The sequence below is a fragment of the Physcomitrium patens genome, chromosome 3 (assembly GCF_059467195.1).
Source record: "Physcomitrium patens ecotype Gransden chromosome 3, ASM5946719v1, whole genome shotgun sequence".
In the NCBI taxonomy this organism is placed as follows: domain Eukaryota; kingdom Viridiplantae; phylum Streptophyta; class Bryopsida; order Funariales; family Funariaceae; genus Physcomitrium; species Physcomitrium patens.
In genome coordinates this window covers 718799-730013 of record NC_143412.1, presented here as the reverse complement: position 1 = coordinate 730013, position 11215 = coordinate 718799, and the positions used below count along the sequence as shown (strand labels likewise).

At 42.1% G+C, this 11215-nt stretch overlaps 2 protein-coding genes across 4 annotated transcripts; both read left to right on the top strand.

Annotated features, from left to right (window-relative positions):
- Positions 1-3175: 3175 nt before the first annotated feature.
- LOC112280638 (peroxidase 5) lies at positions 3176-4405 on the top strand. Its single transcript, XM_024516330.3, has 2 exons — positions 3176-3504; positions 3647-4405. Exons 1-2 carry the CDS (start codon positions 3439-3441, stop codon positions 4217-4219), a joined length of 639 nt encoding a protein of 212 aa, XP_024372098.2. The 5' UTR covers positions 3176-3438; the 3' UTR covers positions 4220-4405.
- A 1137-nt stretch (positions 4406-5542) lies between these two features.
- LOC112279272 (fructose-1,6-bisphosphatase, cytosolic) lies at positions 5543-9958 on the top strand. 3 transcript variants are annotated; one of them, XM_024513537.3, is made up of 11 exons: positions 5543-5601; positions 6116-6326; positions 6802-6849; positions 7229-7303; positions 7518-7646; positions 7951-8064; positions 8311-8397; positions 8686-8822; positions 8990-9076; positions 9241-9316; positions 9558-9958. In XM_024513537.3, the coding sequence occupies exons 2-11, from the start codon at positions 6168-6170 to the stop codon at positions 9663-9665; spliced, it is 1020 nt and encodes a 339-aa protein (XP_024369305.1). In that variant the 5' UTR covers positions 5543-5601; positions 6116-6167; the 3' UTR covers positions 9666-9958. The 3 variants fall into 3 exon arrangements, with proteins under 3 accessions (XP_024369305.1, XP_024369306.1, XP_090104619.1); XM_024513538.3 differs by having other exon boundaries at positions 5543-5877; XM_090248493.1 differs by having other exon boundaries at positions 5543-5883.
- The last annotated feature ends 1257 nt before the right edge of the window (positions 9959-11215 follow it).

Sequence of the window (11215 nt, the reverse complement as noted above, 5' to 3'; positions counted from 1 at the left end):
ATCATAATAAGAACACCTGAAAGATTGAACACAGTACATTTTTAATCAACTTATATTTATGTGTTTGCGACACAAAGACACGAGAAAAATAGAAAAAAACACAAAACCAAACAAACAGGTAACAGCTTTCCTAAGAATGAACTATAAAATAAATAAATTAATTTTTATGCACTCAATCGTTTTACATGGCTCTTTTAATGAATTGTGCATTATGCAAATCATTTTTGAAAAATATAAATTACTAAAGCTGTAATTATTATCAATGATTGTTAGTTGTCTTTTCATTCTTTAAAATTTAAACAATTCAAAATTATATATCTCGTGTCAACACTTTATTAAAAAAACACGCATTTGTTTTAATTTTCTTTGTACCATTCATTTGGAACATGGTTTACATGAATCAGTAATACAATATACACATGTAAACATGAATCAGTATTTTTTCAATTGTTAAATTAAATATCACGTGATTGAATAATATTTTACTGGTGTTGCAGAACAAATAGTAAAAAAATCAATAATAAAACCTTCAATAAGAATAAACCATGTAGTTTTGTTCTTAACTAAATCGACAATTTCAATGATCCGAAGATCGTTACCTTTGATTTATGCTTTCTTACAATGAAATGTAATTAAAAATCTAGTTGGTGTGAAATCTGCTCAACACACTATGTACAGAACTAAACTTTGTCCTTCACATATTGCACTACACTGATAGAAACTTAGGTTTTTGGCCATAATACAATTGGCCAATGGTTAATATTTATTAGTTTATTTATTCGTTGAGAGCTTCCAAGCTCCATGCACAATGATCTTGCAATGCTATTCTTGGCAATCTGTAGCAACATCATACAGATTTGATCTCAAAAGTTGAGTTATTGCTTCACTTTTGATGAAAACAATGAGATGTGCAGCCAATTAGAGATGCTTTTTGTCTATTCTGAATTATCCCTTTGATTTATCCCCTTGAGTTGTTTTACATAATAGATTTCAAGTATGAGTAGTATTGTGAAAAGTGTATTCCAAGAACATTACACACATCGCTTGCAACCTAAATGCCTGTGAGTTACTAAGTTTTAGGGTGGGAATGCACATGAAATACTCTTGAATGCAAAATGTTAGAGGAGGGAGGGGGACTTTGAGACGAGGCTGAGGGCTTGCGTGGCGGACGAGAGTGGGCTTCGATCGTCACGTTCCGAGACGTTAGTGAGGAAGGGAGTCCCAAGACCGTGTCATTGTTGCGAGGCCAGCTTCATGGGAGGTAGTGGTAGTGGCGAGAGCGACAGATCTAACAGAACGAGGAGTTTCTTTCCAGCGACGTCCCACTCGCACTGAATGCAGATTTCATCGCTACGAGGCGCCTGCATTGCTCACGTCCCGTGCAGGATGAATGTAAAGGTAGAAGGACGGTGGGCGGAGTCCCATGCAGTGTCGTGAAGGGCGCCAGAGATGACGATGACGATGACGATGTAATGGAGACGACTTGGGACGAAATCCCCCTCCACTGCGCTGTCATTACTGATCTCCCGTACCGAGGTTAGTCGAATTCTGCAAACCCAGCTCTGCGGTAATGATCTCGCCCTTACCCAACTCTCCTGATGCGTATGGATTGCGATAAACAGGAGCAGCATGGTTGACGGACGTTGAGATGGTGCACGTCAAACGAGATTCTGATCAGGATTTGCTTTTACGACGAGCCGATTGCGTCTGAGTTGCTGCTGAAGCTGAGTTTAAAAGCCGATTTCAAGTTGGCTTCGTGTGAGAGCCTTGACAAGAACACGGTTCGCAGCGAGTGTTCCTCTCAAGCCGCTTCCATGGCATACTTTGCTTTAGAGCCGGTACCTGAACATGGCAAGATATCTGAGATACTACCGAGCTCCATATTATGGGAGCGAGGAGAGAGAATGACGTGAAACAAGAGGAAGGGCTGGCGGCGGGGACAGAAGACGCTTCCACAAGTGTTTTCCTGGAGATGAGCATTGTAAGCTTAACAATTAAGTGGTATTGTGCTTAAGTAACAGTGCGTCTTTGCAGCGATGGTGATGGCCACGGTCCTCCTGTCCCTGTCGTCCAGCTGGGTCCAGCTTTGGCTCCTTCTGCAGAGTCTTTTGCAATTGCACTGCCTTGCTCCGTGGTGTTCAACCTCCGACACACCACACCCGATGTTAATTCCAAGCTGGCTGGTTTCGTTACTGCAGTCACCGCCAAGCTGAAGGTGATTATCAGTCATCTGCAGCAGAGTACTAAATTATTCGCCTTCTCCACGTGCTGTTCACATTCGCCGAATGTTGCTTGCTGCCCATCTGGTGTCATTGATCATTGAGTTCCTGGAAAAGCCCCAGGTAGCAAAACTGGGTGCAAGTCGCATCTTTTCATGTTACCTCCAAACATGCTGGGACACGACAGTCCAGGAGGGAGTTGAGAATGGAAACTGTGCAGCTGATCTCTCATGTGTTTAAAATTACATTAAGTAGGAGGGTGCGGACGATGTGGCTGCATTGTTACGGTTTCGCTCTAGCGCGTGATGGTCATTGATTGCACACATCAAGTGCTGCGGCTATGGTTGTTGATTTCAAGTCTTTTCAGTGTTGTGGCCAAAGCACTGTGCAGGTTGAGTGGATTTTTTCTTGAAGATGAGGAGAGTTGTCCTGGTTTTTGGTTCGCAATCGGTCGAGACTGCTCAGAATTAGTCAGAACAGTAAAACTGAAGTGGATTGTGATCGAGGTCCACAACATTGACATTGGATCTGTTTTTCGAAATAGTTGATCGATCGCTAAGTTACGACAACTTTGGTTTCTTCCTTGCGATGGCGCATTTTCAGATCGGGGAAGGATTCAAATGGGAAGCTGCATTTTTCTGCTGTTGGGTTTTATGCTGGGTCGCGGTTAGTTCTAATGCTGAAGGTCGCGCTGTCAACGCAAGTACGAGACCTAAGCTGAACAGATTATTCTATAGCCATAGTTGTCCGAGATTGGAGCATGTAGTGTCGTCCACTATGGCTAGGCACTTGCAACAAAACATCGCTTCTGGTGCTCCTCTGCTTCGCATGTTCTTCCACGATTGTGCTGTCAATGTGAGCTGCCATTCCAACCTTGATCTCGTGAACTAACTATTCGCCTGGTACCCTTCATTCATTATGAGCTCGCTTTAGTACACTGGGTAAGTGGCAGAAAGGAGCTCGAGAAACCAGAACTTAAGGCAAATAATTCTCTTCATAACTATCAGTTTTTGCAGTGCGGATCTGAATCAAGTTCAATTTAACGGATGCGTAAGTATTCATTCAATGATGCAGTGGCAATGATCTTAATTCACAGGGATGCGATGCGTCAGTGTTGATCGATTCAACTCCTAACAACACCGCAGAGCGCGATGCAATACCGAACCAGACCGTGAGAGGATACCATATCGTCGATGACATCAAGAGCCAGGTTGAGGTCATGTGCCCCGGCATTGTGTCCTGTGCCGACATTATTGCTCTCGCAAGCCGTGATGCAGTTGTGCTGGTAATTTTTGCTACAGATCCTTGATAATCGTTTTCTTCACGATTTGCTACGTTCATGAACATCTATGTCACAGAGATTGATTATACGCTGCAGGGACGATAATGAATGGAATTCTGATTCGTTTACTCATCGATTTGAACAGGCAGGAGGGCCAACATGGCATGTAGAGCTTGGGCGAAGAGACGGCCGCATTTCCAGAGCTGATCAAGCAGGAAGTCAGCTACCGTCTTCGCAATCCACTGCCGAGTCTCTCATCACGCAGTTCGCTGCGCTGGGCTTGACTCCCCGCGACATGGCCACATTGTCTGGGGCGCACACTTTTGGAAGAGTGCATTGTGCGCAAGTGGCAAGACGATTCTTTGGGTTCAACAGCACAACGGGGTACGATCCTCTACTCTCTGACACCTACGCTACCAAGCTGCGCACAATGTGTCCCCAACCCGTGGACGGCACATCACGCATCCCGACGGAGCCCATCACCCCCGACCAGTTCGACGAGCACTACTACACGGCGGTGTTGCAAGATCGAGGCATTTTGACATCGGATTCGTCCCTGCTCGTCAACGCGAAAACAGGACGGTACGTGAAGGAGTATGCCCAAAACCGAACTGTTTTTTTCGAGCGGTTCGCTGCAGCCATGCTCAAAATGGGCCGCTTTGGGGTGAAGCTGGGCACCGAAGGAGAAATTCGGAGAGTGTGCTCTGCTGTGAACTGAACAACAACGACAACAACAACGACGTCAAGCCCCAACAGTCATCCAAAATTGTGGATACAAATAATGTCTGCTCGACTAGTCTGCCAGTGGTTGGCTCAGTAGTGCACCTTGTGTACAAACATTGTCTGATTGTGAATTAGAAATTGTCAAACACGAGGACTCAACCGTCTTCTGTTCTCATCACAAGGTCTGCTCAAATCTGAGTTGTAAACAATTCACATTTACCCATGCGAGCGTTTTCCTTGTAAGGATGGATCTAATGCTTGCAGTGCAACAAACTGAACAAGAGCGAGAGTTCTGGCTGCTGTTCCCGGATCTTACTGCCCTTCGAATGCTCTGGAATGGTGCACACTTGGGACGGAGCTAACTCACACCTGATAGACTTCAGAGGTGATGGGTTACTTGGACCCCTGACGCAAAATCTCTACCAAGAGGCTGATCGTGTGCGGCCATGCAACGGAGTGGAAACCGCCGGTGGGAAATTGGGGTGGCCCGAAACTCATGGCGGCAAGTTAATGACCAGAAACCGCCCTCACGGTGGCGAACGCCATCTGTTAATCCACGTGGCTAAATACGAACACTGTTCTTAAAAGCCAGCTCGGATCATTCAGAGAACATGAACTTCACTTCACTTCCTTGACCTTCATAGTCCACCACTGGTTAGTTCCCCCCATTCAGGTTCCCAAATGGGGATGGGGAACGTACTACCCATTTCGAGAATCCCCTGCTTACATGTGAGATAAGCATCACCCACTCAGGGGAACACCAGAATAGGAAAAAATGAGGTAAGCACGACACCGTGGTCCATGTGTGTGACAAGGGAATGAGTCACAAGCCTTGTATCACACATCACCTTACTCTTTTAATTTATACAATTTTTGGGGCATTTTCAAGTTACTCAGTAGAAAGCACTAAGCACATGGAGAGAGAGTTAAGGCTCAGTAACCAAGTGATAGATTTCATTTTTGTGGGAATGCTCACCACAAGCACTGTGGGCCAATGGTGGCCAGCGAGTGGAAAGCATAATGCCTTTATATTCGTTCAATCGCAAAGTGCATAATATCTCTCAATCCCAGACCACAGAAGGTTTCAATGGTGGGGGTCGAACTCGGAACTCATCCCATCCCAACCCGACCCCCCATCTTTTACCTTATCTGCAAAGACGGCACACGGGGACCCACCACCCCGGTTCCGAGGCTGCCACCACGTCTACACCGAGCCGGAGGCCGAACCCACACATTGTGCAGAACCTCGAGGCTCGGCAGTCGCCTCCTTCGTTCTCTCAAAGCGACTTCCTGCGAGACAGAGTTGGTTTCTAATCAGGAGCTCCTCGCTTTTGTAAAAGTTGAGCGTCGTCTTTTGCGTCAAGCATTCCTCTCGAGGTAAGTGGGCTCCTTCTCCTTTTGGTGCGTTTCTGAATTCTTTACAAGCGATCGTATGCTGTGTTCTTCATGCCGCTAGCGTCGCTGATTTTGGAGGAGAATTGAGGAAGTGTCAGCGGTTCGCTGGAGACATTCGAACTTGCACAAATGTGCCAATTATTTTAGTTTTCTGTGATTGTGTGCTCTTTTGGGACGTACTAACGGTGTTAAACCTCGTTTGCGGAGCATTTTGAGCTTCGCGTGAGCTTCGCGTGGACTTGTAGTGATAATTTAGTGGTATATGTAATGTTTTAATCTTTTTTTCTCGCTCTGGATAGTTAGTTATTTATTTAGAGTGTTTGGAATAAAGTTACTTTTCCTGTTGTTGCAAGTAGAATGAAGTGACAAGAATGATCAGTTTGATCTTTTAGTTTTTCTTCTATTTTTTGTGAGTTTTTTTTTTTTTTTTTTTTTTTTTTTTTTTCCCCTGGCATGCGACTAATTTGATCTGTTGTAATTCGCCTTGTGTGTACAGGTTCTAGTCGTGAAGCTAGTTTTGTGGAAGGAACTGTGCAGATCTCGTAGCCATGGATCACGCTGCGGATGCTATGAGGACGGATCTAATGACCATTACTCGGCACGTCCTGAATGAGCAGAGTAGATTTCCAGAGGCTCGTGGCGATCTCACAATCCTCCTTAACAACATCGTGCTGGGCTGCAAGTTCGTGTGCTCCTCCGTGAGCAAGGTATCGTCTTCGTACTTGCACAATTTTGCAACACTATATTCAGTTTGAGATTTCTTAGTCTAGTTCCCAGTCCCTATCGGGAAGAGTACATTGTGCTGGAAATAAAGGAGTGATAAGTGAATCAGCATTTTCAATTTTATTTGTGAATGGGTGTCTTTAGTTGTAGCAGCTGCCTCGTCTGTGTCAAATGCATCCCTTCAAACTCAGCTATCTGGTAATTAGTAATTTTCATGGGATCGACTTCACAAAAACTGTATATCTGTACATCTGCTGCGGATTGTAGAGACGGACTATCCATGAGAATCAGCCGTTTTCGGTCTGATCTTAAATCTTGAATTTTGAAATTTTATATTTGATTTGATTTGATTTGATTTGATTTTTTATCATCAGCATTCCACCTCTATGCCTTTGGGGCTGTGTCAAGTTACATTTATTTCATTGAGGGCTAACGAATCGTTTGGTGGATATTCCACAGGCTGGATTAGCTAAACTTATTGGATTGGCAGGAGAAACCAATGTGCAGGTAATTTCAGCTCAAAATGTATAGATTTTTTTTCTGCTCTAATCAGTCATGTACAGTGTTAGATTTTTTTCGAATGAAGTATCTTAACCGTGAGCGGGTCTAAACGTGGAGATCTGTGGTGAATCCATAACCTTCCTCCGAGTTATCAGTAAGTGCGAGGAGAACACCACTCCCATTGCTTGGGTTTTTATCCTAGAGCTTCGACTAGTTTTGTCAAAAACAAGTTTCGGACAATGCAGGTTCTCGTGACCTCCAGCTGATGGTACTAGTTTCAGAGTGATTTAGACCCTATCATATTTGGTTTTGAAAGATGTCACTTGTGAGTGTCCTTGGTCCTGAATAAGACGAGTTTGGTTTGGATGTTTCTGTGCAATTGCAGGGCGAGGAGCAGAAAAAGCTCGATGTCTTGTCGAATCATGTCTTCATCAACGCTCTCGTTAGCAGTGGACGCACAGTAAGTCTTCAAGCTTTTTACTTCGTGTTAGATCATCCGTGAGTTGTGGGTTATGAGTGTGGATGAAGTGGACCGGGTAGTTAGCTGTTTAGTGGGATTTTAGCAGTTTTATGGAATGTTCGCCTCTTTTTTTACTCTAGAATGATCTTCATATTTCCTTACATGTTTCTGTTAGTCCCTGTATTTGATCTGCATTTTGTTCACGTTTTTGCAGAATGTTCTTGTGTCTGAAGAAAACGAAGAAGCGATTTTTGTAGAGTCCTCTAAAAGAGGGAGATACTGCGTTGTGTTCGATCCACTTGATGGATCTTCCAACATCGACTGCGGAGTTTCTATTGGAACGGTAAAGCGCACTAAAATTCTCATCACAATATTAATTGTTTCTTCTGGTTTGGTCATTTATAGCATTAAGTGCTAGTATTATGTAGTTTTGACATTCATATGTACTTCGTCACGTCAATTCTATTGTGGTGCATTCTTTAAGGCATGTTGTTTAACGGAAGCACACAAAGCACATCGTCCAGAAAACTGAACAAACATTTTAAATACTGGCTTATTTACGGTTCAATATGTTCGAAATACCCTTTTAAAAAGACGTTTTGAAAAACCTTGATTTTAAGCTGATTTATTGATTACTTGGGTCTCAGATTTTTGGAATCTATATGCTCAAGGAAGGAGCATCAGGCACTGTTGAGGATGTGTTGCAGCCTGGCACTGCAATGCTTGCTGCTGGCTATTGTATGTATGGAAGTTCATGCACCGTAAGGACTCTGCCCTTGTGAAGTGACTGAATTGCTTAAGACGTGCAATTGCACTTGATGTTTAAGCAATCACCGAACTTGGATGACTAATCGTCAAATAAACAATTCGATTAGCCGCGTCAGCTAATCATGAGCTTATCAAGTCTTTTGTCCATTCGTTGCTTATCAGATTTCACTATTGTTTGTAGTGGTGATTAGTACCCGTTGTATCTGAAGTCTCATTGACGAGGTTATTATCTTTTGCAGTTGGTACTGAGCACAGGTGCAGGGGTTAATGGATTCACCCTTGATCCCTCCCTCGGAGAATTCATCTTGACGCACCCTAATATCAAGGTAATTTTAAAAAATTTAATGTGGTTGATTTTGTAATGAATGTAAATGTTCTTTCGTTGTGATTGTTCAAAAGAAAATGTTTTTTTGTATAAACAAGATCATCTATGAGATCATTTGACAGTCTTCGATTTCACGGTGCAGTATTTCTGTGATATTTATGCATTCGTGATTTTTGCTTTATGATAATTACACTTGGTTTTTGATGATTTGTTCTTGTAAAGTCCAGTTGGCTTATGACCTTCCATCATTTGCAACTGTTAATCTGATCGTTTCTATTTGCTTCGTCAGATTCCCAAAAAGGGCAAGATTTACTCTGTGAATGAAGGAAATGCCAAACACTGGGACGGGCCCACAACGAAGTATGTGGAGAACGCCAAGTTTCCCAAGGATGGGTCATCACCCAAATCATTGCGATACATTGGAAGGTACTAATTCATTCAACACCCAATCTTTAAATGAAAATGCTCATAGCGAACGATTGGACAGGTGAAGATAAACTATTATGTAGTAAACGTCTGATGTTTCAGAAGGCACTCTACAACACTCAAGCTTTTGTGGTTGAATACCGTGTTGTGGATTTTTGCTTCTTCAGTATGGTAGCAGACGTCCACAGAACTCTACTTTACGGAGGTATCTTTATGTACCCTGGTGACAAGAAAAGCCCCAAAGGAAAGCTCAGGTATTAATCAAACTTCAACTTTGTTGTTCCTTCTGCATGAAGGATCAGTGTTGACTATTGACAAATTTCAATGGTGCTTGTTCGTCTGACATTTTATCGGTTTAGGTGAGTTCTGTTCCACATGGATGCAGTGACGATAATGTTGTAAAAATGTTGTGCTTCAGAGTTCTGTACGAGGTTTTCCCCATGTCTTTCTTGGTGGAGCAAGCTGGGGGCCAATCCTTTACTGGCAAGCAGCGTGTAAGTGTTCAAATCTTTTTTTTAATAGTGGCGTTTCTAAATTTCATTAATGGATGAATTCTTTGTGATGATTCTCGAAAAGTTTATTCCACGTGTAAAAGGCAGTATTTGATTAGAACCGTTGTTTGTGATGACTACTTAACAGCTATTGTGCAGGACACTGTTGTCGCATTACGGTCAGCATCAATTTCTACTGTCGCGACTTCCGTATATTATGCTAATTGCCTCGTTGATTTTGTAGGCTCTCGAATTGGTCCCAGCACATATCCATGATAGATCACCCATTTTCTTGGGAAGCTCCGATGATGTTGAGGAAATTAAGGCTCTATATGCGGCTGAATCTGCCTAGATGTATGCCAAGGCGGCATGAAAAATGTCACCAACCTGAGAGCGCTTTAGTTTTCAAAACCGTATAGAAAGTATCGGCTCAAAGCCGGTGAATTGTAATTCCTTTTTGGAGGACCTGACAATTCTCAGATTTTTTTTAATTTGTAGTTTTAATTACTTACGGAGGTGTCTCAGTCTACAATGATTGTGGGACTGTAAAGTTCTCACAATTTGACATCCGTTTTCGAATTTAAAATGTGAAAAAACTGTCTAAGAGATCTCATATAGTCCTAAATCTATCTTTAGTTCTCGACATATTCATATCTACAGTGTTGTAGGAATGAATCAAAAGCTTTCTGAGATTACAGGTGAAATCTCGTCGATTAGAATCACAATAAGTTTCAGAAGTGGAATTGCACCGTTTTGCCGTTTATGACTCAATTCTATGAAGATTGTTTCATTCCGTATAAGTAGTAGCATCGCAAAACGTCTTATTTAAATGATTTGTATGGAGTGAGCAACCCAGCGAACAATGAACAGTTGCAGGAGAATGAACATCTGTAAAATCAGACAAGTGCATCTTCACACAATAAAAACTTGAAGTTAACGCAGACTGAACACTCTGATACTGCTATTGAAATCTAACTCTTTTGTTTCGTTTCTGAGAGTGACTGTGCGCTTCATCCACATGTGGTTAATGATATATACATTCTTACGGACTCCACCACTCAACCACACATGGCCCTAGCACAAGCATACTTGTTTGAAACATGCTTGTTTTTACATGATTTTGTAAGAACAAATTCCAATCTTCTCAATTGCACGAGAATTTGTATCCTGTGGGTAATATTAGTATATTAGCTTGAGTCAAATTCTAATTTACAAATCTAGACACAACTACAGCTCACCATGCGTGCATTAAGTTCAAGTTCATTCAAATTTTCAAAGTATTGATTGCGTAAAAAGTTGAGTTTACTGATAAGTTCTAAGTTCTAACTGTTGAGATCATTAAATATAACCGACCCTCTCCATAATATTTATTGTAGACTACAGTAATTACCATAGTTACAATATTTAGAGTCTAGTAGAGAAGTACTGTTCATCCTCTTATCTTTTCTCTTCTTGTATACGAGATACAACCAGATCAATAGATTTGTGTGTGTGAAGCTCTCTCTCCTTAGAAACCTTCTTGTGTGTATGTGTCACAGACCAAAAATACAAACAAGAAATCTAAACAAGAAGTTCAAGAAGAAATGACAAGAACTAGATTATCAGATGAGTACAAGAGCAACGCCAAGAGAATTGAGCTAGAGCTTCAAGAAGTGTGTTGTCGAGACTGAAGAATTCTTCAGCCTCGACTCCTATATATACTACTGGCCTATGGTTCTAAGGAAGCGCATCAAGAAGCTTCCCAAGAACTATGAAGCTTCTCGAGCAACTACCCAAGAGCTAGGAAGCTTCTCAAGTAACTTCATAGAATCTACTAGAATATTCTAAGAATCTTCTAGAGCCTTCCAAGGGAATCTTTAGGGAATCTTCAAAGAATCTTTAGAGAATCTTTGAAGAATATTC